Source organism: Leuresthes tenuis, unplaced genomic scaffold (assembly GCF_036924035.1).
Source record: "Leuresthes tenuis unplaced genomic scaffold, fLeuTen1.0.hap1 SCAF_11, whole genome shotgun sequence".
NCBI classification, from domain to species: Eukaryota; Metazoa; Chordata; class Actinopteri; order Atheriniformes; family Atherinopsidae; genus Leuresthes; species Leuresthes tenuis.
This window is the reverse complement of record NW_027325365.1, coordinates 23,711,837-23,738,782: the sequence shown is the minus strand read 5'-3', so window position 1 is coordinate 23,738,782 and position 26,946 is coordinate 23,711,837. Positions and strand designations below refer to the sequence as shown.

The window sequence follows — 26,946 nt, the reverse complement described above, 5'->3', positions numbered from 1 at the left end:
GTTTGGAGAGCTACATGTTCTTCATTGTACCACTTGCTGAGTGGTGTTGCAGAATCTGGGGCCTTTCACTACAGGTGTATATATCCTGGTATCATGTGACACTTAGAATACACACAGGTGGACTTAACTGAACTAATTATTTGACTTATGAAGATGACTGGCAGCACTAGATGAAGGGATTCATAAGAAAAGGGGTTTGTAGATTGTATATTCTTACTCTAATTTTCATCTTATTTTAATTTTTTTGTATTTCTTCACTTTGTTATAGTGTACAAGCACATTTAAAAAAAGGGGGAAAAAAACCTTGGTTAGAAAAACTATTTGATCCGTTCCCCAGAAAGACTCAGTAGGGATTAGGAAATAATACGATCAGCCTAATACACCATAACAGAACTCAATTTATGATCTCTATTGAGCTGATGACTCTTTCTTCGCTTTTTTCACAGAAGTTGTTGGGTTCTCACCCTGTGTTTGCTGGGACTTATCAACCTGGTGTCCCAGATATTTGTGAAGTGCAGTTTCTGTCGATGGAGGAGCAAGCTTGTTTCCTTTAGTGGTACCAACCTTTGATTGCAACACATGCTTGGCTTTCTAAGTCTGACCATAGCGCTAGCAACAACTGAACTTTGAATGCCAGGAACCTGAACCTGCACATCTGTAAAGGAACCACTGCTGCTGACAGACTTTTGAAGCAACATATGTTGCCATCGGGGGAGAAGAGCTTGCTCATTTCATCAGGACTAATTACATCCTGCATGTAATATAACAGCAATAGTGCCTTAATAACAGTGTCCAGGTGCTACATGACCTGCACGTGGCCCAGAACTGTTGCTGAAAAAAACTGGTGCATGATAAAATAAAAAATGAAAGCATTTCACTTGCAACCTACTGGGATTGGTCAGCTCAGTTCCAACAGACCGCCAGGAAAAGAGGCGATTCAACACAGTAACAATCACATCTCTGTTCCAAGCTCTTTGAAACATGTTGCTGGGATCGTGTCAACATTTGACGTGTTGTTTTTGAGCTAATATCCATCCAGTAGATCCTAAAAGATTTGCAAGCATTCTGGAGGAAATCGTGTCATAAGGAAAATGTGTAGAATGTGTATCATGGCTCAAAAAAATGTAAAGAATGAGTTAGATCTGATGATCATGAGAGAGTTTCAGAAGTTTGTCCCTGGTGGAAGATATTGATGTTAAGGTTATAGCCTCCGGACTTAAACTGTAGACTTAGGGGAAGAGTAGGTGGTTTGCAAAGCTTGGCTGTGGAGCTTTGTGTCTTCTTTGATGTACCTGAGCACGAAGAGTGAGCCATTCTTTTCTCACAAGGTGCTCCAGTTTTCAGTTTTCAGAGCTTTCTCTGCTGAAGTTTCCAGGTATTTTAGGACAGTGCGAGTGAAAGCATCATTTACATCTGATGTTTCTGAAAGAGTTTGGCTGAAAGATAGACCTAGACATATTCTCTTACATCGCAATCTTTAGAGCGAAGGGATGTGCAATTGATCTGTTGAACTGATGGCATTCCTCTGAAGAGTTTTACCCAAATTCCAGAACAAATAAAAAACAATCTGTCTGCTCTGAATTAATATACAAAAACATGTCCAAAGAATCATTTAAATTTTATGTTGCATCCTTAGAATGCTCAGTATAATTGCATGTAACTACCTCTCTTAGCCAGGTGTTCCACCATCACTTCCTTTAAGTATCAATTATTAACATGCAGTATTCCCCCAGTGACTGCAATCCAATATCATGGGAATCCCTGCTGCTGCTCCACTGAGTAAGAATTCCCTTTCATGCACTAAATGCTCCTATCTAGGTTAAGTCGTGTTTGATGCCTTGGTAGAAGGCAAAATGCCTGGCAGTGACTGTTTCTCTTGTTTAACTAGTCACTCCACATTATCTGATTGGCTGGCTTTAAATTAATCATTCATTACTAGTGTGTCAGTGTTTGGTGTAGCGTACTTTCAAACTAGGTCATTTGGCACAAACGAATTCCCTCGCAGGCCTCACGGGGCTGGACGTCTTGCATAAGCCTGTGAACATATCAATGCACTGTTACAGAAGTCCCAATTTTCAGCCGTTCATTCATTTGTCACACAGTCATGTTGAACTCAGTTGTTTTTGTTTGCTCTTAAAAACCATTTTATGTGGAACTGCATACATGAAAAACCCATGACAGAGCTGAACTGACAGTCTTATAGTGCATACACACTATGTTTTTTTTCAGTGCTTTCAGTGTTGTTGCTTTATAGCACTGAAGCCTTATTCATAGATCGATGGTTGTGTTTTTAAAACCTTCAGTGACTTATTTTTGGTTAATTGGTGCAATGAACAACCGAAATCTGAACAGTTAACATCATGATAAGCTTTTCATTTACTTATCCAGCCAACACAAAAGAAACAAAAGTTTTCAATGGAGGTGTGTTTTTGCATATTTCAATTATTGCAAAGCAACTATTACCTCAGTTCTAACGCTTGGGCAAAGTATCGGACTCTTTAGCTGCTAAATGTTCTACTGTATTCTGCTAACTTGACAGTCGCTAAAGTCGCTAACTGTTGTATGTTGCTGGAAAAGTATATTCAGAAGCTTTTTTCCCCCCATTTTTTTCTTCTTTTTTCTTTTTTTTTAAAACTGAAATCAGCTTTAGTTTTTCTGCTGTCAAAAACAGTGCTGATGAGGGTTAATAAATCAGTTGTTTGGCAGTAAAGACCAAAACAATGAGCTGAAAGAATTAGTTGCTTGCTAGCAGTGTTATGGCGTGTAATTGGTTGTTTTACTGTTAGCCTGCTTGGAAGTTGTCTACCCTCTAGGGTAGACAGTCATTACATTAACTTATTTCGATTTGTCTCTACCAAAACTAACAGGTTTTAGTAGAGCAATTCTTGTAAATACAATGTCACCCTGTTGTAGTTTCCTTATTAATGGAATGTAAATATAACATTTTTAAAGGAGATTACTTTCCCCACCAGTTTTCTTATTGTTTCTGATATACGAGTGATGTTCTGGCTGAAAAGTTGAGGAAACCAGCTGAGATCATTATCTTTATCCTATAATAATTATCCTTTGTCTCGGTGAAGCACAGCAACATCCAGTGAATTGAGCTACATTCAGTGAATTCCTTGCTCATACATAGGCCTCCCCCATCTACGACACAGGCATGAGGACTGGCATGCAAATTGAATTACGCAAGATATAGTGCTCCATAGGGTACCGAGAGTGCACTCAATTTCTCTAAATTCCAGTGCCTGTGTGTGGCTGCGGCTATGGTGACAGAGATAGAATTAGTCCTCACACAACTGGCAGTAACACAGGCAATACAACTATGGTGCTATAAAAAAAAAGGGGGTGAATAAAAAAAATCTGTTGGGATTAGTCCGTGGAGTTGACACCCCCTCCCCTTTTTCCATTGCTGGAAAGGACTTTCCTCTTGCCAAGTGGCAGCATGTATCAAGGCCCTCATTTCAGAATCGCAGCAAATGAGCTATGTTTCTCTGTTCTGTTGCCATGGGTAACACATCTTTTTCTTCTCATGTCTAATCTTGGCTTCTCTTTGAGATATCTTCTATTTGGAAAGCCTGCCTGCTACTGCAGCACTGGCACTGTTTCACGTCCCTGTGTAGATGGATTATTATATCAACATACAGTTTTCATCTAGTCGACCTATGTCTAAGACAGCATTTGCTTCCTAAAGCTACAATCCTGAGATAAAATATAATTTTTTTCTGAAATGTGAAACGAGCACTTGCCTCATATATTCACTCTGTTTTATCAGATTATTTTATTGTCTAAGAAATCGAAATAAGGCTAACTTCGCATCGATAATTAGTTTCTGTGAGAAATGCGACACCTCACAGATTTGATATAGATTAATCCAAGCAGACTGCCACAACTATTAGAATATTGATAGTTGCGCCTGAGGCAGACTTACTTCCAACCAAAGCTACCGTCTGCTCATTCAAGAAACAGGTCCTAGCAAATTAAGGAGGAATAAATTGCAGCAAGACATAAATAGTGTAACAGTATGATTTTATTTGAGTATTTGAACTTGAATGGACAGTAAAATATCTGAAGTGAGAGATGAAAAGTCCTCTGTGGATGATGCATGGGGCAACAAAGCAAACTTCATTCAAAAGTGACAGTTTGTAGAATTCCAGCACGGGGGAAGATTGTACATATATACCAAAGAAATGCATGCAGGGATGACAGATGAATGCAGACATAAAACATAGCAGGTAATTAAAAGTTAACTGTCAAATGGCTCTTAAGATATTTGTTTTATTCTTTTGCAGGTGAATACACAGTGATGACAGCTCATTTCCATCTAAAGAGGAAGATTGGCTACTTTGTCATCCAGACGTACCTCCCGTGCATCATGACAGTCATCCTTTCCCAGGTGTCTTTCTGGCTAAACAGAGAATCTGTGCCAGCTAGGACTGTGTTTGGTAAGCATATCATTACACCGCCGACCACATTATTTTTAGCCTTGCTGTGTTATTGAAATATTCTAATTCCCAGCGACACTGATGTAATTGAAGATCAGTGTTATGAAATGCTCAAACTCACGGTTGGAACTCAGAAAACAGACAGGAGGAGACACTTCTAAGAGGCCCTAACTGTCAAAAGGGCCACAAACAGTCAGCATAAAGAGAGAAAACGATGTTTCAGATGTGTGCTACGTTGGTCTGCATACTTCATTTAAAGCATTAATGTATGCGAAGCATATATATGTGTCATAGAAAAAAAGGTAACATCATAAAAGCCGTACAAAAAAATGACATGTTTTTTTCCAGGTGTGACGACTGTTCTCACAATGACAACACTGAGTATAAGTGCAAGGAACTCCCTGCCTAAGGTTGCGTATGCCACGGCCATGGACTGGTTCATCGCTGTCTGCTACGCCTTTGTCTTCTCCGCTTTGATAGAGTTTGCCACCGTCAATTACTTCACAAAGCGAGGCTGGGCTTGGGATGGAAAGAGTGTCGTGAGTGAGAAGGTAATGAAGAAGAAAACACGTCTTCAGACAGACTCCATTTTCAAAGAGAATTCATTAGCATTGTGTTGCGTCTCGCAGGTTGTGGCTTTAAAGGCATTTGTTGGAGACGAAGGGAAAAAAAATGGGAACAGCTTATTTAAACCTCCTCGTGCTCTTTCTATGTTTCAAATCAGCATGCATTATGAAGTGCACCTTCATAGAAAGAAGCCACGATGACCAGTTAGTATTTTTGTTGTGAGACGTGACACATGTCGATTTCTCTTTTCTGGATACAGAACAACTGCTTATCAAGGATAATATGTTAAAATTCAGTCTTCCTCTCAAAATGATCAGAGCATGGGTCTATTTACAATGTACTTTAAAGTCCTCAAAGGTTGAAAAAAAAACAAATCCGTGGATTAGAATAAGTGATTCATAGGAAATGTATTCCAAACCTTAAAGGTTTGTTTCTAATGGCAGTGGTATTATATCCCACAACTGTAGGGAGAGCCAAAGAGCATTCATCTTTGCTACGCTTGGGTTTAAACTGAAAAAGCCGAATGGAAGTCTTATTTATCCTACTGTAATGTGCAGAAACTAGAGCAGTTCAGGGGTCCACTGTCTAAAAACATGCATGTTAGGTTCATGCCACTGGTATTGGAGTTGAATTGGTGTAGAAGACCCTTCACACATCAAAAAGGCAAGAGGCACAGGCGTTCCCGATAGCTGATTGTCACCTTGCTGTCTGGGGCCCTACTAACTCTGTATGTCTGCTGTTGTCGGACACATAAGAAATTAATATCCATCCATCCATTTTCTATACCGTCAATCCGTCGGTCGGGTAGCTGGTAGAAATTAATATGTAATTTGTAAAATGTAAGGTTTTGGGGAAGAGAAAGGTGGTAACTGAGGCATAGAGATTTTTAGTGTAAGGAAGATTTCCACAAGCAAATGCAAATACATTTACTATCAAACTAGAAAAAGAAACTAGTTAATAAAAATGTTTTAAAAAGACTTTCAAGTTCTTAAAACGACTGAACTGTGTCAAAGGACATAAGTGATGTGATGGAACCGTGATAACACCTGGGGCCCAAATCTTTCACCAAAAATGTTACACTCAACCCAGAGAAACTATGCTTATTATAAAATGTTATTATAAATACCACATTGTATGAAAGCAACAGTGCTTATGTATTCAGCTTATTGTACAAGTCTGCCGAAGCAAAGAGAGCTAATCAAACAGAAACATCTGGAAATCTGTGTGTCCTTAACAAACTAGTGATGGAACTGGCCCTTGCTGGCCTTCATGGTGGCACAGCCCTTCGTTTAACTTCCTTTTAAATTCATGGACGGGTTATGATATGCGTGGTTGTTTCGAAATCGTAACTAATGCGTTTGGTCTCTCGACAGAAAAAAGAGAGGGCATCTGTCGTCAAGAAGAATAATGCCTACGCTGTAGCAGTGGCCAACTACGCACCTAATATCACCAAGGACTCCAGCACACTTCCAACTGTGGCCAAAGGTGGTGCTACGGATCCCAGCAAGACCAAAGCAGACGGCAAAGTCCAAGACAGCAAGAAGACATTCAACAGCGTTAGCAAAATTGACAGAATGTCACGGGTTATGTTTCCACTTCTCTTTGGCACCTTCAACCTTGTCTACTGGGCCACCTACTTAAACAGAGAACCCGTTATAAAGGACATGGTCCCCTCCAATTAGAGACCAGTTTTGATGGCTTCTGGTCTGGGGACTAAGAAACGAACCAAATACCTCCAGAAACTGTGTACACATACCTTTGCAGTCCTGGATTGCAGTGTGACCCTCTATCTCCACCTGTTTTCTACACTGTCTGCAGCACTTTTGAAAAGTCTGGCTTTTGTAAATGTGTATGTATATTTATATTCAAGGTTTCATGGTAACATATTGTGTGATTACTTTGATTTGAGTGCATATTTGCAGTTCCAGTACGTGGCCACTGTACATACAAACCAAATGAAGATTTAAGACATTAACATTAACACATACATTTTATTTAAGATGACTTCTAAGTGTGTTGAATTAATACCCACTTTCTTGATATCACGGTGAGTATTTTTCTTTCGAGTGAAATGAACTGGTTCTCATTTTTCTTTAGTTCTTTGCCATGTAAGTGTGGCCTGACTCTTTCTTTCTTTCCAAGCCAATGCAAAAACACACTTGTAAAATATTGTTACAGTTAAAACTTGTTTTATTGCCTGTGACTGCAGATATAGGGCTGCCATCAGACACTGATCTCCAGAATTACCGCAACACAATAACTCAACAGAAACAAGCTGAGCGAGCAGGATTCACACAATTGAAATTGTAGCAGCAGGTTATTTCGTTGGCACCTCCACTGCCACTCGAAAAATGTTTACTCTCCTCGACTTTGCAGCAAAGCTATGCAAACAAAGCGCTAGCAAAAACGATGCGACACACTCAGAATTCCCTTTCCTCAAAGCAAGATGTCATCTCATTCAAACTGAATGAGACAGAAGGCCTTTGACGCCTGAAATGTTTCCATGTGAATCCTGCCTATAAGACTGTAGATCATATGGGTATGAAAATAATCTTAAAAATCTTGAAGAGCGAGTCACCACCAGGGGGCGCAGAATCAAACCCCAAAAATATGACGGACGTGCAAGTCCGACCAACATGTTAGCAAACAGTTCACCTATTCACACACCAGCAGACTCTGACCAACATTAGCATTCATTAGGAGTCACGTTTAAAAGAACTATCAAACATTTAGTCACCTTTTAGTTCTGTTTTGTTATTCACCAACTTCATTAGTAACTTTCTGGGGCCAAACTTGTTTCTTCCCCAGTTAACTAATGAAGTTGCTAACCTTGTATGTCTAGAGGCTGTATTAGAGGCTGTTCAAGTTGTAGTTGGCTTTTTTCACAAGTTGCTTTCACAAAAAGCTAGTTTTTCCAAGACATGATGCGGGATGTATCTCTAAAGCTTTCAGCGGAGAGACTTGGCATTGCTGAGGTGGAAGAGACGTATAGCAGCTAAGAGTGTGTGGGTACATAATATCCTCGTGGCGAGACAGCAGTCTCATAAAAAGTTGGGACGGGGGCTCATCCAGAAGTTGCACCAGTACAATGACCGCTTCCTGGTCTACTTCAGGAGGGTAGGGAATAATTTGACAGATTGTAAGGAAGAGTTGCACCGAGATTCACAAATGAGAACCAACTTCAAGCATCAGGCAACTTTATAGGATGATTGACAATATATGTGAGACGAGTGATTAGATGAGATCAGTGAAACTTCCTCCAGCTGGAAGCAGCACCGTGCCCCCAGTTGATATAATCTCAACTTCAGCGCTGACCTTGCACTGTGCCGAGCTTTTTGTTCTCGTGTTGAGTAACAGTCAGACATGAATGGGTTTCGAAGCAGAGCACAGTGCCTGCCACGTCTTATATGAAAGCCCTTATAGACTCTTTATCTAAAAGATGCCCACAGCTATCCTCACATCATCCATTCGTTTCAGGACTGCCGTTTTGTCCGATGACCATTATGGTTTTTTTAAGCCTAAAATGGTGAAAAAGGGGTAAATCTAAACATGAGAACATAAGTAGTCGCAGTTTAGCCTTGCCTAAAAGCTTAGGCTACTCTATCTCGATTATACTCTTCGGTAAATAAATTAGGAAAAGCTCTTACCAAAGTAATAAATCAAGTGAAAGTGGTTGTTTTCTAAAGTGGAGTCACCCCCTACTGGCTGTCAAAACATTTGGAGACACATGGATATTGTCTTAACTTGTCATGCATGCAGCCTATTTTAAAAGTTTTGTGTGCAGTCTGTGACCAAGGCTTTTTAAGCTGGAAAAAACAAAACAAAACAGACAACAACAAGACTAACAAAAGCAAACAATATGATCTGAAGGAGACTACTTGAAGCTGTGGAGCCAGGTGATAATTCTCCTCAGGTTTGTAACCAGAAGGGACTCTGTTTGCATCAAACACTGTCAAACGAGCATATTTAGTGAGGAAAAAAACAGCAACTCTCTATTAACAGAGCAGAAAAGTGAGTGGAAGGTACAAAACAAAATAAATTATTGTTATTTATCGGCATTTTCAGGTCACAATTACTGCCTTTAGAGAGACGTGCAAACTTCCTTGTTTGAAATGTGTTCGCCCATAAGTGGTGATCATTCTGGAGGACAGTGCAAATGTGATGATATCAATTAGAACTTCTGTTGCTCTAGTCATCATGTCTGCCATTTAAATGTTTGCTCCAAATCTGAAGCCAGTGTCTGGCTGTTTCCAACATATATCATGATGTCAGTCAGCTTGAAAATAGCAGGAGCGAGCAATTGTGGCAAGAAAGTCTGGAAAGAAAGTCATCCAAACAATTAAGTTAAAGTTATGGAATTGCCACAGTGTTTGTTTTTTTTGTTTAGCTATTAAAAAAAAAGTTTCCTTTGAAGTGTGCAATACGATGATATCGTAGTCTCTGAAGCGGAGAAATGTCTTGTCTTGACCTTTTGAAGATATGGTTGCTTTTCCACCATCTCTGCCACGATCACTGTACTGTATTAATAGTATATAAGAAAGTTGGTGTTCAGCCCCATATCAGCAGTCATGTACTCTAAGGTGTTAATCTTTCTCATATGGTGATATGATTTTACTCATGATAATTTAACCAGATTTACCAGTTGAAACCAACTTTGCATGGAGACAAAATCTAGGATTTTTATGAATTAGCCTTTTTTCTTTTCTTTCTCATGTCATCAGATATATGTCTCACAGTTTCTCCAACAGAAACTTAAACATTCCAGATAAAGTGATGGATGCTTGATTCAGCGCGCAGTTTTTAATAAACATGTTATTTCAGTTCTTTATATCCAGTTTTTGTCGTGGTTTTGGAAGTTGACACAAATTTCCCTGTGAGAATGTCCAAATAAACAGTACGTGTATGTACAGATTTAGCTTTTGTAGTTAAAAAAGAAAATCAACAAATATGTTGAAAACATATTTAAACAGAAGTATTTTGGTCATGAATATGATAGCATTTAAATTTGAGTTATTGCACTCCTTTTAATGCAGCATTCCCTCTTCTTCTAACAACTATAAACATCTGTAAACATCTGGGAACTGAGGAGACCAGCTGTTGGACCTTTGGTAGAGGACTGAATTCTAGCTGCTCAACCGTCCTGGGTCTTGTGTGTTTAGTGATGCTCCAGATGTTCTCGGTTTGGTCAAAGGTCTGGACTGCAGGAAAACACCCAAACTCTTCTCCTACAAAGCTATGCTGTTGTAGTAGATGCAGTTTTAAGTTTAGCATTGTCTTGCTGAAATAAGCAAGGCCTTCCTCGAAAAAGACGTAATCTGGATGGAAGCACATCTTGTTCTAAAACCTGTGTGTACCTCTCAGGATTGATGCTGCCTTTCCAGATGTGCAGGTTGCCAGTTCCATAGAGACACTAACACACCCCCATACCATTAGAGATACAAGCTTTTAAATTGCGTGCTGATAACAAGCTGGATGGTCCCTCTCCTCTTGATTCCATAGTTTCTAATAAGAACTTAGATTCATCTGGCCAGAGAGCAGTTTTCCCCACTTTGCCTAAGTCCATTTTAAATAGAATTTGGCCCAAAGAGTATGGCTGTGTTTCTAGATCATGTTCACATTGTTTACTACTTTTGATAGAGTTTTAAACTACATTAGTGGGTGGGAGAATGGTGTTTGCAGACACTGATTTCTGGGAGTGTTTGTGAGCCCATGCAATGATTTCCATAACAGAATCAGGTCTGTTTTCATGCAGTGCTGCCTGAGAACCCAAAGATCACTGGCATCCAGTGTTGCTTTTCAGCTGTGTCCCCAGCACTCAGAAATGTCTCCGGGTTCTCAGAATATTTTGACAATATTATGCACTGTGGATGGTGGAATATTTAAAGCCTTTAAAATTTTACACTGACAAATATCATTCTGAAGTTGTTCCACCATTTATAGATGTAGCTTTTGCAGATGGCTGAACGTCTGCCCATCTTTACCTCTGAGAGACTCTGCCTCTCTAAAGTGCCTTTTTTAAATACCCAATCATGTTGCTTACCTGTTGCAAATTAATCTAATTAGATGCAGCATGTTCCTCCAGCTGTTTCTTTATAATAACACTTACTTTTCGAGCCTTTTATTGCCCTGTCCCAACTTTTTATGAGACGTGTTGCTGCCATCAAATTCTAGATGAGCTAATACTTTTCAGAAAATAGCAAAATGTCTCACTTTACATATTTGATATGTTTTCTATCGTGATGAGAGATGGTTTGACTTTTTTTTATCCAGATGTCAAGCTTTTTTCAAAATTAGGTTTGTAATTGTATCTTTCAAACTCTCATTTTCCACCAGCCCCAACCAAACAAATCGTTTACTACAAAGCTTTCACTTGTCAGAACTAGTAGTCTGGCAACGTTCTGACTCCTCAGAAGGCCCAAAATATGCTGGTAAACTGACCCACCGACTTCTCAGATACATTAACATCATGGCAGAATAGTAAAAAAACAAACAAAAGACACCTAAATGAGCTGTATTTCAGGTAACCTTTAAGAACTGAGCTGTGTAAAACTACAGTTCACTGGTAATAGCCCAGTAAGCTCATGGGACCACGGGTGAGACAGTCCAACTCATCTTCAGCAGGACAGGATCATCTCAACCAATGATTCTATACTGCCAGGAACTATCATTATAAATGTGTTAGTAAAGCCCTGTGGCACTGAGCTGTGATGCAACGCTCGCTGAAGTTACATTTTCCACTGTCTTCCCTAAACCTTTTCTCCTCAGTTCACAGCTGACCCCATTTGTCCACTTCGAGACCGTGAGGCCTGATGCAAATCAGTGCTGATGGGTGGGAGGTATCTAGTTGGTTGGAGCTGAGCTGCTTACATGCATGTCTTGAAATCTTCATAATTGAGAATCATTTACAATTTTTGTAAATGTCAGATTGGAGCATTCAAATGTGAGTCACACTTCAAGACTATTCTGCTTGGAAATGAAAGTACAGCATGATATGTAAGGCTTTATCTACTGGTCGCAGCTAAACAGTGATTTAGAGCTCTTAATTGGTAAATGCCAGATCACCTTTTTTTCTGAGGGAACTTCAAAAGTCTGATTTCTAATCACTGAAAAAGATTTAGAAAATATTCTTTTTATTTTGTTTGTTTGCTTAACTGCTGATAGAGAGGTAGTAAAGCCACTAGCCTCTGCTTTCATCACTAAATCCATTAAACCTAGACAGTGCTTTATGAAAGTTTTCACCCCCTTTGGCATGTTTCCTTCTTCTTTCCCTTACAAATTAAAATGGATTTTTGTGGGGTTTGAATAATTTGATCAATGCAAATATCAAATATCTGTTTCAAAATACTGTATTTCAAGAGGATGTTCGTATGGTTTCTACACATTTTGTGTGCTTAGCCAAGGGGGCAGGACTTGGTAGCCTGCAATCCCGGAAAAGGATATTCCGATGAAATATATTGTTACAGGGTGAGTTTTAGGCAAGCGATTGAGTTTTGCCAAGCTTGACCATCTTGTTTTGTATTCCTAACCATAACTAAGTAGTTTGCCATGGGTGAAACATTGACAAAACAGTGACAGAATTAAAAAATGACATTTGATGGTAAAGCTATGTGAAGGTCCCAGAGGCCAGGATGGGACTTGATCTTGACTCTCCCTTTGGGAAGTCAGGTATGCCATCATCCAGCCCCTCCAACCTTCGAATGGGGACTTTTTCTCTTATCAAATGTGACGCAACAGTCAAAACATGACTATTTCACAAAATGCTTTGATGTTGTGTTTATTCTATGGAGTTAACTTTCCTTTTTTTTTTTTTTTTTACAAGAATTAATAGAGTTTTTTGTTTTTATTCGACTCTACTCACCAATTTACACGACTGACATAATCACATAAAATGATCACATAATAATCACAATGATTCAAAATAAGATACATGCCAAATGGGTGAATACTTATACTAAACCCATTGACCGGATTACCATGACAGCGACAGTGCAGATTTTGTACATTTATATCCGGAGAAAATTTGTCTTGAAAATGCACACAAGCTGCCAAAGTTACAACTTTTGTGAAGAAACAGCAAGCAGTTTGATGAGATGTCGTTGCATGATGGTTGTGTTTCATGAGTACAAAACCTCTTCCAGTACCCTGTGAGATCTGCTGACTGCAAGCAGATGCCCTATTACTTCCCCCAAGGCAAGAAAGATTCTGTGAAAGAGGTAATCAGGTGAGAGGCATATGCCATGTTTGGAAGCCTTCTGTGACAAAACATTTCACAACGGTACAGATCTGAGTAAATGACATCGTTTAGAAATAGTAGTAATAGAACTTGATGATTTTTAGTGAGTTTTAAAATACATACACATACATGAATAACTGACTTTAGACTTTTTGATTTTTGACCTCTTTTCATTTCGCTCCAGGCTGAGCATATGGATCTGCTGTATGTCTGACAGAAGCATTTACTGCACATAAACCTCTTCTTTCATTGTCCAGAGGACGTGAGACAGAGAAGTATTTGAGGAAGAAATGAGATGCCTTTATAACTGATGTAACTGCAATTGATAAGATTGCCAAGAGACCAACCTCTTCTTTTGAGAGATGAAAAAAAAATTGAATCACATGCTTCCACCAGTGTAAAAGTCCCAAATGTAAAACAAAAGCAAGGAAAAAGAAAGAAAGAAAATAAAAAAAATTATTGCATGACAGGCAGAAACTGGGGCTAATAGAAGCTTATTATCTCTGGTTGCACAATGGAGAGAAGCAGTAATCTATTCATGTGCAAGAGGCAGCTTGGTTGTCATAGCAACTGATATCCATTTTTATCCATTTGACAGACTGAGTGGGCGGGACATCCGACTGTCAGTCATTTAAAGGATCTTTTTCTAAAATGATTCTCTAAGATGCTTTGAATCGTAAAAAAAAAATAATAATAATAATAATAAAGTGTCTTTAGGTTATTAATCCCGAGCCAAACACCATAGACACCAGTTACGGATGCTCACCAAACAAAGACTAAAACGGCGCAAAATCCTATTCTAGAGCTCCAAATGTTGAGGAAGAAATTATCTCTCACATTTCAGTCAACCAATGGACACGATGGAAGTGGAAGCTATTGAGGAAATGTTGTCTTAATTCATGCTTATCGTCTCTGGTTTGAAAAAACGAAAACAACTACATTTCCCATGAGACTTTGCTGCTGACCTGTCACCTAAAATGTCAGCACTCTTAGAGCTCACGCACCGGGGTTAACCCAGGACTATTTGATAAGTATATTTATAATTTTCGTGTATTATTTCTTAAATCATTGGGACATTACGCAGACGGTCCGCCATGTTTCCATTTTTTGGTATTTTACCATGAAGTTTTCCGTTGCTAGCCACTGAAAGGTTAGCTAACATTTATCTGTCTCTCCTGTCTTAAAGCCGTGAGCCTACCAGCTGAAAGAAAACATGTCCTTTTCTATAGCGAAACGGTTCTCTGAGATACCCATACTAAGACGCGTTTTACAGTTTAAAATGTGCAGAAGAAAAATTGCTAGCTGCAATGTGAGCTACACTGTGTTCAGACACCGCTGGATGAAAAGTCTGCCTGTGTTGTCCAGCAGCTTCAGACTGATGAGCACACAACCCGAAAAGGTACCTTAAGCATAAACAGGTGGCCGTGAATGCATCACTCAAAGTCATTATTAGCAATCTATGTTGCTTCTTAATCATAACTTAGTAATACACTGTTACACAGTCAAAATGTTACTGTGGAAGCTTGTTGAGATGCTGCCAGGAGTTAGCCAGCTCTTTTCCTCTCCCTCTTAAGGACACTGTCGACCTGTCTAAGTTCCCTGTGGACAAAATCAGGAATTTCTGCATCATCGCCCACATTGACCATGGGAAAAGCACTTTGGCTGACCGGCTCTTGGAAATGACTGGTATATTTTCTTTTTAAGAGGCTCCAGCTTTCTGAGGGCCTACAGTACACACAGTCGGACACATACACATCACTTGGGTCACTTTTTGAGTTCCACATGGTGACATTTGTTGACGTGACCTTGGGTCTCTAGTTGTTGCAAGATAACTGAGTAAATCATGTCGTACTTCAGGTGCTATAGCAAAGACTGAGAAGAACAAACAGGTTCTGGACAAGCTTCAGGTTGAGCGGGAGAGAGGAATCACCGTGAAGGCCCAGACTGCCTCGTTGATTTACCCCTATGAGGGACAGCAGTATCTCCTGAACCTCATTGACACACCCGTAAGTTGTGAGCTGGGTTGGGACATTATGAGGAGGTTTTTTTGCTTTTGTTTAATCGGACCTTAGAGGATTCATCCGTCCGATTGATGTGTCTACATGTTGCACAACTGTGCTGCTAAAAAGTTTAGGGAAAATAATTTGATGGTCTCTTCAGGGTCATGTTGACTTCAGTTACGAAGTATCGCGCTCGCTCTCTGCATGCCAAGGCGTCCTGTTGATCGTTGATGCCAATCAGGTACTAAACTTTTTTTCTCCTGAATGATTGTGGGAGGATTTATGGACTTCCTGCATATTAAGAATTTGTTGACAATTAGTTTTTCTTGTGAAGGGCATTCAAGCACAAACTGTGGCCAACTTCTACCTGGCTTTTGAAGCTCAGCTGACGATCATCCCTGTGATTAACAAGGTACACTCAGACCCCCCGCTGCTGCGCTCATTTAAGAGTCATTTCCCTCTTTACCTGAAAGATGATTCTGACATTTTTCCCTCAGATTGATTTGAAAAATGCGGATCCAGAGAGAGTGGAGTCTCAGATCGAAAAGGTGTTTGATATCCCACGTGAGGAGTGCATCCGGGTAAGATGGAGCACATGCACAAAGTACTTTTTTACTGAAGTAATCACTTTTCTGAGAAAATATCTCTTCGTGTTTCTCAGATTTCAGCCAAACTTGGAACAAATGTTGATAAGGTGCTCCAAGCCATCGTGGACAGGATCCCAGCGTAAGCGTGCTCAGATTATTCCATTTCACATGTGAGTCATCTTCATCTTAAACACAACTAGATGTGTTTAATTTGATTATTTTTTTCTTCTTCCAGGCCCGCGGGAAGCACCAATGACCCGTTTAAAGCCCTGGTGTTCGACTCCAATTTCGACCATTACAGAGGAGTGGTGGCCAACATCGCTGTGTTTGGAGGTCGAGTCAAAAAAGGGGACAAAGTCGTGTCGACCCATCTCGGCAAAACCTACGAGGTCAACGAGCTGGGCCTCCTGCGGCCAGATGAGCACCCGACGCAGAAGCTGTAAACTGCGTTCATCCTCATTCTGTGTCACACACACCCCACATATTCCACAGAGCTGTGCCGAAGTCCAAAGCCGCCCCTCACTTCTTTATGACGTGCCGGGAAATAGGAGCACTGATTTATGGAAGCATTTCCAAACACAAATAGAATTACAGTATATAAGACAAAAACAGTTTTTGTACAGTTCTTTAAAGTCAATGTTTGCTCTGAGCACCTTTATTCTCCAACACAGTCAGAACCCTTCTTTAAAGAATAGTTCTCCAGGCTTCTTGAAGGACACCCCAAAGCTCTTCTTTGGATGTTGGCTGCCTTTTGTTCTGTTTCCCTGTCAAGATGATGCCACACTGCTTCAGTAATGTTGAACAGTAGATGGATCAGCTGAAGGTCCAGATGCATCTCTCAGGTCCTGTGTCAGGTCTTTGCTGGATTTGTTTTCCTCTTTCTTAAGGACATCACTTTCAGATACTGTTCTTCTGCAGCAGATAGCTTTTCAGGCCTGACACTTCTTCTTTCTTCTTCACCATGCTGAGATATGCCAAGTTTTCAGCTAAAAGCTCTTTGGGAATCGCCTTGTCGGTGCAAAAAACTATTTTCTGTCTGTCAAACTGTGTTATCTTTGGTGTTTTTCATAGATGTGACTAAAGAAACAGGAACAAAGGATGTGTCTTTGTGACAGGCTGCGAGCAACAAAGTTTCTAAACTACAATTAAAATAGTCTGTTTGTTGAACAGCACTAGTTGTTCATCCTTTCAGTTGGATGCATTTTTAAAGTTAAACAGAAAAACACATTCCTCTAAAGATAGTCGAGTACGAGAGCTGGACTGAAAATTAGTGAAAAATCTCTGAAAGACTGCCAGAAAGTCTGGAACTGTTGCTGAAGGCCGCTTTGAACGATCATAAGGAAGTCTGGCCGGTTGAAAGCAAAATATGCAGAAATGAGGTCAAAATATGGATCAAAATTTGACACTGTTTCACACATCTGAGGCAGTCGACTGTCAGAAAATGCTACACTAAGACAGGATAGATCTTGCAAAACTCTCTTCTGTCGGTGATCTTAAAAGCAGTGTCAGTCAGTCACTGCTGATTTGTTTTATGAAAAAAAAGGCCTCTCCCTTTAAATTTGTGTTTAAAATTTCTCAATGCGTTAAAGCGTCTGACGCTTATCCCTGAATTTTCTCGAAGTTGCGTCATCGCAAAATGCATGAAATAACAGTCAGAAAACACGTGCATCTGTGACGCTTCGTGTACTTTTTTCACAAAGGTTCACAGGTTTGTTCTTGGTGTTTAAAGATGGAGAGACTTTTCTAACTGTTGTGCAGTGGACCAGCTCTGTAAAGAGCACCGGTACACGATGAACAATTAACAGACTTTTCATTCATCTGTCGTATTGTGTGTCTTTCTGATCTGGGCTTTTTTTGTAGCTTTGCAGGCCAAGTGGGATATATAATCACAGGGATGAAGGACGTGAAGGAGGCCCAGATTGGCGACACACTCCACCTGCAGGAGCAGCCGGTGGACGCTCTTCCAGGATTTAAGCCTGCCAAAGCCATGGTCTTCGCTGGTAAGAGCTGCTCTCATCCACGGCTGCTTCTTGCTTCTAGATGAGAAATAATATAACCATCTTAAAAGGAAGCCATTAAGATCTTAGGCACCGACTGAATGTTGGAAGTGGTGCACTCAGATCCTAATGGGTTTACAGCTCTAAGGTCCGTTGGTGCATTTTGTTTTTCTCTAGCTGGCATGGTGCAATCACTGCTTTCATTTTTTTATTTTTTATTAATTTCTTTTTCTTTTTCGGACTGTCCCTCAGGCATGTATCCAATGGACCAGTCAGAATACCCCGGTCTTCGCAGTGCCATTGAGAGGCTGACCCTGAATGACTCGAGTGTCACAGTGCAGAGAGACAGCAGCCTGGCCCTGGGAGCAGGCTGGAGGTCAGAACGAATGCTTTCCTGGGAATAAAAAAAAAAAGAAGGCTTTATTATCCATGGAGCCGGTTATTTCTTGTACAGTGGAGGCGAAAGAAAACAAAAAGGGTCTGGTTTTCACTGCGGAAGAGGTTCGTTTGGACACTCCTCTCGTATACTTACTGGCAAATACCTTTCCTTGGGACATATTATAAGTTGGCAGAAAAGGCAGCCAAATAAGAGTTTATTTGTTGTCACAAATTTCATTACCAATCCAGATGATTTAGAGTTTCTCCTAGTAGTTGCGAGGATTTAAATCATTTAGAAGCATGACACTGTCCTGGAATAGCAATGAGTCCCGTAGGCAAACTCCTCCCAGCCAGACTCTTTGAAATTAAAAACACTCGTATCAATTATCAAGCTTGACTTCAAACTGTGGACCTTCCTGTCCTCCCACAGACTTGGCTTCCTGGGTCTTCTCCATATGGAGGTGTTCAATCAGAGGCTGGAGCAGGAGTACAATGCCTCTGTCATTGTAACTGCGCCCACCGTGCCCTACAAGGCTATCCTCTCCTCAGCCAAACTCATCAAGGTAAGAGCGCTCTCCCGCTCATACATCTTCCAGTTTTACAGCTGAGTTTGACTCGCACTGATTGCAACAGAATGTTTCCACTCGGCAGGAAATTGATAATAGATCAAGGCTGTCTTGCGTCCACCGGCATGCGTCCCTGTGAGTGATATAAGGCTGATGCTTGATAGGAAATCCTTAAGAGGACGGTCACATGTTTCATGTTAAAGACAGGCGCTAGTTTGAGTGCATGATGTGTTCAAGTTGAATTAACCTGGAAACTACATTCGTTATCCCACTGGCAGCGAAGGTAGTAAATGCTATTTCTAAGATTTTCTCATTAATCTGCCTATGATTAATGTCTATGATGTCTCGGTCTTGTCAGATTAGAAATTCTATAAATGTGGTTTGTCTTTCATTCCCTTCAAAACATAACTTTACAAGACGAGCATCACTGAGTTCATCCCATGTTTGAGTCGTCTTCTTCTTCTTCTTACAGGAGCACGGTGGTGAGGAGATAACCATTGTGAATCCGGCTCATTTTCCCGACAGATCGCATGTATCGGAGTATTTGGAGCCCATGGTGCTGGGGACCATTCTCGCTCCAGACACTTACACGGGCAAGATAATGAATCTTTGCTTGGTAAGAAAAACAGTGGAAAGCTGCAGTTTAAACTGTTCAAAGCAGCCTGCTTTGACAGGGAGAGCGGGAATGTGCCCAGTTAATGCACAGCAACAGTAAATGATCATGTGCACACAGGGCACCGATCAGGCCAGAAAAAGAGAGTACTCAGTCCGACATGTACGTGTAATTGCCCATCGGCAAACAAAGAGGTGCATACGGTTGTGTTTAAATGGTGGGGGCAAGTTTGGCCCCGTGTACAGAACTGGTGATGGTAACTTAGAGCTGTTTAAAAGCAGATGTTTTTAGATGGGTGGATGGAAATGTGTGCGGTAATAAAAACGGATGCACATAAAGCTCTATAGTCAATGCATGTCTCTATGTAGGGCTTTCCTTATATGAAGCTTTGGTTGAATTATACCAACATCTGCTAATTGAAGCTTAGATTGTTTTGCTGCAGACAGAATTTGAAATGAATAACTCCCCTTTTTCCATTAAGGATTACCTTGAAGTAGATTACAGGAGATTTAAACATGTATACTGCACATGTATACATATGGAGTTTGACGGGATCAGATGAAGTGCAGGTTTGCCAAAAACAAAGCACAAGAAACCTGACACGTCCAAGCCTTTGCCATCCCTCACATGTGTCTCCCTCAATTGTAATTCAAAAGTTGATCACCAGAACCGCTCTTCCTTGACAGGTAATTAATAAAGTTCTAACACGATTGATTCTTTTTTTTTTTTTGTCTTCTAGAATCGCAGGGCGGTCCAGAAGAATATGGTGTACATAGATGACCAACGTGTCATGATGAAATATGTCTTCCCTCTGAATGAAATCGTTGTGGATTTCTATGACCTCCTCAAATCAATGTCATCTGGATATGCCAGGTAAGGCTGATCGCCTCCGGTTCCACTGGAGCTGGTATCAGTTATGCCACCGCATAACATAACTGATACTGAATGATACTTCTTTTTGGTATTGCCTCAGCTGAGATTCCGAGCAAGTCAAGCAGATACGTAGAAACTCTGAGAGCTGCTGCTGATTGGTCAGAGAGAATCGCCACCTGTGGCCTTGCACGACAACATGTCTGCAGGAGCGCACACACAAGTCATTTAAAAGTCTAGCACAGCATTTGCAAAATGAATTACGTCTCATTCGTGGATTGCATGCGTATATGACAAACGAATACGTGACCGTGTTTATTGGCTGCGAGTGTGAATTTACAGATGGATCTGTGCTTTTTCTTCTCTGACCAGAGCTGAGCTCCAGTGTTGCGTTGTTAGTGATCACACCCAAAAGAGTCAAACCCTTCTGAACTGAAAGCCTGTCATTCATTGCAAAAGCTACTGTTCACTTCTCTGAATCAGTGTAGTGTGATAAAAACATACAGAGCAAAGCTGTGTGTGTGTGCTGCTTCACACACGCTGCGATGGTAAACAGCTGATCCGGCCACACACTGAGCATGTGCAGTATAGAAGCATAGAAGAGCCATGCACGTCCACCTGAACCACACCGTAAGGGGCAAACAGCATCACCTTGAATTGAACACGCGTGCCACTCAGATACATTCTATCTGATTGTTTTCCTCAAAGACGAGCAAAGTCAAGTCAAAGTTTATTCCTGTAGCAGATTTAAAAGAAGCCTCAGGTGACCAAGGTGCTGTAGGAGTTCTATGAATGTGTATACCAATCAGCAGTCACTAAATCTGCTGTAAATATGAACTAAAATCAGCAATAAAACAGTACAATGAAAAAAATTAAATAAACTGTACTTGCATGGCTAAAGCCAAGATATCCTGCTCAAAGTGTTGTAAGATGATCAGGCCTTGATTGTGGAATGCTCCAGACTAACTGGTCTGTAGAAACCTGGACTAGTAGGAAGGCGCCATACTGTTGAGACTCTTAAAATCAAGTAAAAAGAATTTAAACTGAATCTTGAAATGGGCTCTAAAACTAAATTTCATACACTCTGTTTGTAGAAATGGCATCTCTACGGATTTAAAGTTCAAAAGGCTAATGTTAGAAGCTTGTTTTTTCTTGTGACGTGTCTTTTCCTTCCTAAGAGCCCCTAGTGTTGCATGTTTATCGCTTTTCGTGTGTTCAGCTCGTCATCTTTCTGATTCGATCTTGCACAGCTTCGATTATGAGAATTCAGGCTACCAGGCTGCTGACTTGATAAAGATGGACATCCTGCTGAATGGGCGGCCAGTGGAGGAGCTCACCACGATCGTGCACAGGTACCTTTCAAATAATGCTGTGTCACTGCAGTCTCCTGTAGCCCAATTATTAACGTTAATGTTGCTCTCAAGGTCATACTATATGGTCCTTAATTACTGTAGCGATTATCCTGGTCCTCTGGAGCATAAAATGTATTCAACGCTATGGAAAGCATGAAACTGGCCTCTTGGCAGCTGGCATTAACACGACTTTACACACCAAACAAGGACTTCATTCTATTTATGACAAGGACAGCACAGTAACTTTCCAGTAGAAAAGTGAGGACGAACAGCAGATCAGTGTTTAATGGACTATCTACCAAAGTTCAAGAGCCAAAAAAGCCTCAGTAACTGAAAGAAGCTACGCTTCACCGATGAAGGCCACTCTGTCTCATTCCACTTATTCTGTATGCCTCGGCATCAGGTCAAATCAAGCCTAGCTTCAGTCTATTATTATTTAAGAGAGAAGAACCAATCACAGAGCAGACAATCTTTTACAATAAGTACATTCTATACATATAATCCTCTTTCAGTGGAGATGTCAATTAATTTATGTCAAACTTACTGTCCTTTTTCAGAAGGTTTTATGTAGCATGACATAATGAAAAGTCATCTGGTCCTTACCAGGGTCTTAAAATGAGGTCAGTTCTACCTCAGATGTATAACCCCTGATATATTACACAATGTCAGTATTCATTTAACAAAGACAAAGCCAAAATGTGTGTCACTCTGTGCCAAAGAGGGGAAAGACATCAGCCTCGACAGCCAAACTTTCAAGCTGTTCGGAGGTCATCGTTCCACTGTGGGAAAGATTATTCACAAGTGGAAAACATCCAAGGCTGTCGCTGTTGTTCCGCAGGAGTGGACGGCCCAGCGAGTTCAGCCCAAGGTCAGAGCGTGCGATGCTCAGAGAAACCGCAAAACACTAAAGAGACACATCTGAAGAAAAAAAGACTGAACAAGTGTGACCAAAGTGGAGATGTTTGCTTCTAATGTGTGTGCTGAAAACGTTTGTCTCGGCGGATGTGACCTCTTTTAGGACCTCTTTGATACATAATAAAGCCCCAGATGATTTCTTCTTTTCTTTTTCACATCACTCTTACAATCTGAGGATCACACGGCGTAACCTGACATTTCGGAGCCCTTCCTCCTTCTTCATCAGACGACTGAACACAAAAGATTAAAGGAAAAAAAAATGTATATCTTGAAAAAGTTCAGCTTCGATCCCGGTTTGATGAAACCAAGAAAACTTTGTGCATCTTGTGACTTGCCGATTTAGAATAATAGTATGGATTTATTGTGCTCGACCAGAGTCTATGGCTGCATTTACAGGGTGATGATTTAGTGAGCCGCACTTTCTTGCCTTTCCATGAGCATAAAGCAAATATAACCACCACTCAGTCAGCTTTTGTTTTTTAAATTGCTTCAGCTTCTGATAAGTATGTTGTCTTTGAAGGGACCGGGCGTACAGCTCAGGGAAGGCCATGTGTGAGCGACTCAAGGATTCCATTCCGAGGCAGATGTTTGAGATTGCCATACAGGCAGCCATCGGAAGTAAGGTCATCGCAAGGGAAACGTAAGTACAAGGACTGCACTGAGAAAGGTGCAAAATGATGCCCAGTACAGCTGCAAAGTACTTCTGAAAAATGCCAGATGGATAAACTTGGCCTGAAAAGATGTGATGTAATGGAGTGAATATGTTGTGTGACCATAGTGCATATGTGTCTGTTTCAGGATAAAAGCATTTAGGAAAAATGTTCTTGCAAAATGTGTAAGTAAATCCATCCGTTTTTTCTTTCCAAAAACAAAACTATTGTAAAAAATATACAAGCGGGTGCCCAGAATTAGTCTTTTTGTTCCTTTTCTTTTTCCTTTTTCCGTAGTATGGAGGAGATATAACCCGGAAGATGAAGCTACTGAAGAAACAGGCAGAGGGTAAAAAGAAGATGAGGCGCATCGGCAACGTGGAAGTTCCCAAAGATGCCTTCATTAATGTCCTGAAGAGGAAGGAAAAGTAGAGAGTGGTACTATTGATGCATTATTACAAAGTATTCTACATGTATGTATATGTATATATACATATACAAGGAATAGGTCACTTTTATTGAAGAGCTCTGTAAGATTTACTTTGAATAAAGTGCTATAAGCTCTGGTGTTTGTTTACTACTCCTCTGTGATATTTAGCAGCTTTTGCCTTTGTTGCGCTTATTTTTCTGGTGATTTCCTTCAATCATCCAAAGTGGTTCATACTTCTGTGTCCCACGCCTCACGTGTTAAGAGTCCTGAAAAAACAGAAGTTACAGGAAAGAAAAAACTATTCTTATTTTCCTCGAAGTCCAGTAGAACTTCCAGTAGATGGCAGCAGCGTCTCACACACACAACACACATATGTATAGGTTCATTCAGTTCTGTGCTCATTTCCAGTCAGCCTCAGGCCACATTAATGGTTTAGATAAGACACAACTTGTAGAAACACAAATGTGAAAAAAAATCAAATAGAAAATGTGATTTAGGGCTTTATTGGCTGTTGCTGTAGTAAAGGTGAGGAGTACAAGTTTTGAGCTTCAGCAGAGTGAAATACTGTTAGGAAATCATTCTTTCAGTGTAGACTTTTGGAAAGAATATTAGCACTTCTTGTGAATCTCAGTAATTATGTGTTTATATGACGTTCATGTTTTTGTCAGATAGGTAAGGTTGTATAGCCACCTGGACTGTTGAAGTTAGCTAATAACAAACTCTAGTAAACTCAAAAGCAGGCGCTTGATGGTGGAAGGTCCGACCAGCTATAGTAGCTTATAACTATTTGAAATATTTACCACATTAAAAAGCATTCAGATAGTTTGACAGATCGGTAAGAAGCTTTGCTTATGAGTTTATCAGGACAGCACATAACTCTGGATTATACTGACCTCCTTCACACACTGTACTGTATTTATTTGGTCATATTTGGCATTAATGACAACGTGGTTGCATGGTTATCTGCTTGTATTCTTAAATTACAATCAATCTGAATGATTTATAACCAACTGATACCCTGGGGCTTAGACCTCACTCTTCAACATATTTAGGAGCCTGTTCCTAAAAACTGCCAATTTTTCGCATTCAAACGGAATAAAAGTGTGACAATTAAAGATAAATTGCCCGCTGGTAATCATCAGATGTGATTGGTTTTTGTGGGCAGGTTATTTGACAAACATAGGACCACAAGCATCACGTTGAAGAAAAAAGCGTAATAGTCTTATTTGGTTCTATGTCTTACCCGTAGTTAACGCTATCAACACGGAAGCTGTTATGAACAGTGACAGCGCTAACTGGAATGAATGATTTTATTCGAAATTACGCGCACAAATCATCACCATGTTGGCATTTCATGTAAAACCGAGACGGGTGGCTTTGTAGTACGCTGTCCGGCAGTGTGTTCATGACCCTTGTCGCATCCCTCGGTCCTTTGTAATCAGGTAAACTGTAGGAAGCGTCATGTCTGTTGTCAGCTAGCAGGTTATCTTACTAGCATAACTTTCTCCCTCCTTTAAGTGTCCGTCGACCAGCACAATGAAAGTGCGCTCGTCTATTTTCGCCTCGTTCATTTTGATATTTGAAGTAATTGGCGTTGCCCTCTTCCTGCGGGGATTTTTTCCTCTTCCTGTCAAGTCTTCTGTCGAATCCAAAAGCAAGCTGTCGGATCTCCCAGCGGAACCGCTGACGGGTGAGCATCACCTCCCGGTAACACTCATCTCCTCTGACTGCTCTGTTATAAACTCATTTGTTCTCACATCATAGGGGGCTCTCCTAACTCATCTCGCCTGCCCCAGCCCCTGTTTAAGAGGGTGGTTATTATGTTAATTGATGGCCTCCGGGAGGACTTTGTGCTTGGACCCAATGGTCGTTTGTATATGCCCTACACCAGGCATCTGGTGGAAAAGGGCTCGTCTCACAGCTTTGTGGCCAAGGCAAGACCTCCCACAGTCACCATGCCCAGGATCAAGGTAAGATGTCACTCGGTTGAAATGATATTGTATATCGGGGATAATTCTGACAGAAGCATCAGACAAAGGCACAGTTTCAGTTTGACTGCTATTTCAGCAGTGTACCAGTTTCATTGTTTGCTGTGGTATGAATGTTGAAGGTCATGTTATGGAGTACAATGCTTAAGTAGGCATTGGAAGAAGATAACAAAAAAAAAAAGCAAAAGGAAATGGATAGAAATCCTGACTGGTACGTCACCTTTCCTCTTCAGCTACCTGTCAGACTTGTTAGTTTTCACCACAGCCAAGTCCACTGGAAATTGCCTCAAGTTTCAAGCATAACAAAGTCAAACCAAATCCCTTTCTGCCTCCAGACCTTTTAAGGTTCTTTGTGGCTGACGATACTAGTAAAATACCTTTGCAATACTGTTGTACTGTGAAACTGTGACATTTCCTGAGACTGTCGTCGTACAGTGAAAAATGTCCCACTGATGCAACCAAGGACAGCACTGTGGATTTGTCAGTCTACAGCAAAGCTGGGTTACTCAGATTTCAGAGCTGTGGTCAGGGGCATATGTGACTTGCACAAAGAAAACTCAAGTGAAGGTTTAATGACTCAGACAGTCAGGACTAACAAATTCAGCTGAGCAGCCCCTCTGTCACTGGACTCTCTCTGCTGTCAGGCCATGAAACATCCATCTGGATTACATACCCTCTCAAATGACCTGTTGTCTTTTGGCTGATCTTGATATATATGTTTTTTTTCTTAAGTGAGTCTGAATAAGAGAAGATCAATTCAGTTGTCATTTATGTATTTATTTCTTGTCAGTCATACAGAAAGCATGGCAGTCTGCAGAGTTAGAGATGTAGAGCTGCAGCTTCACGGCGTCATCTGAGCTAAACAAGATAACACAGTGGTGCCAGTGAAAGACTTTGACTATGATCACGAGAAGAAGCTCTGCTCAAAAGGTGTTCTTTGATGAGCTGCATAAGATACATGTATGAAATACTCCATCTACTGATCTTAGACACTGCATGTGTACACCCTCATCCAGTCCTCGGTTTGGTTATGAGCTTGACTTTTCTGCTCTCTTTCCACACATTTCCTGTTGGTTTCTAATGGAGCCATAGCCTGAAAAGTAGTTGAATCTTAAGAGCTCGGGTTTCATTTGCTATTGCAGAATATCTCTGGCCAACGTGGTCTTTAGACTGATTCCCACGCAGCGCTGTTTGAACAGAATTGATCTAGTGTGGGGTAGGTTTGATATGCTGAATGTACAGGAAAGCTAGATATAGTTAGTGATGTTAGTTGATTATTACAGATGCAGATTTTTGAGACAGAAGATGCATCCTTCCTGTAGATGCCAAAACACATTAAGGAAGAAGCATATGAA

The 26,946-nt window shown here is 40.6% G+C and overlaps 3 protein-coding genes across 5 annotated transcripts in view; all 3 read left to right on the top strand.

Annotated features, from left to right (window-relative positions):
• The window catches only part of LOC140318382 (gamma-aminobutyric acid receptor subunit alpha-2), a 34,040-nt gene extending 24,225 nt beyond the window's left edge, over positions 1 to 9,815 (top strand). The window contains exons 8-10 of the mRNA XM_072396181.1: positions 4,293 to 4,445; positions 4,794 to 4,996; positions 6,386 to 9,815. Coding sequence (XP_072252282.1) covers positions 4,293 to 4,445; positions 4,794 to 4,996; positions 6,386 to 6,694 — 665 coding nt within the window. The 3' untranslated portion in view covers positions 6,695 to 9,815. The remainder of the gene's footprint in view (positions 1 to 4,292; positions 4,446 to 4,793; positions 4,997 to 6,385) is intronic.
• Positions 9,816 to 14,215: 4,400 nt separating this feature from the next.
• On the top strand, positions 14,216 to 23,738 carry guf1 (GTP binding elongation factor GUF1). Its single transcript, XM_072396180.1, has 17 exons — positions 14,216 to 14,644; positions 14,820 to 14,931; positions 15,103 to 15,251; positions 15,406 to 15,486; positions 15,580 to 15,657; positions 15,743 to 15,826; positions 15,907 to 15,971; positions 16,068 to 16,271; positions 17,693 to 17,832; positions 18,082 to 18,205; positions 18,638 to 18,770; positions 19,246 to 19,389; positions 20,126 to 20,259; positions 21,507 to 21,608; positions 23,044 to 23,163; positions 23,322 to 23,358; positions 23,471 to 23,738. The coding sequence occupies exons 1-17, from the start codon at positions 14,459 to 14,461 to the stop codon at positions 23,603 to 23,605; spliced, it is 2,028 nt and encodes a 675-aa protein (XP_072252281.1). The 5' UTR covers positions 14,216 to 14,458; the 3' UTR covers positions 23,606 to 23,738.
• Positions 23,739 to 24,741: 1,003 nt separating this feature from the next.
• Positions 24,742 to 26,946, top strand: part of pigg (phosphatidylinositol glycan anchor biosynthesis class G (EMM blood group)) — a 154,951-nt gene continuing 152,746 nt past the window's right edge. For all 3 annotated transcript variants that reach the window (XR_011917826.1, XM_072396189.1, XM_072396188.1), the window contains exons 1-2: positions 24,742 to 25,293; positions 25,368 to 25,573. Coding sequence is in view for 2 of the 3 variants with exons in the window: in XM_072396189.1 (XP_072252290.1) it covers positions 25,140 to 25,293; positions 25,368 to 25,573 (360 nt within the window). In the remaining variant the exon portion in view is untranslated. The remainder of the gene's footprint in view (positions 25,294 to 25,367; positions 25,574 to 26,946) is intronic.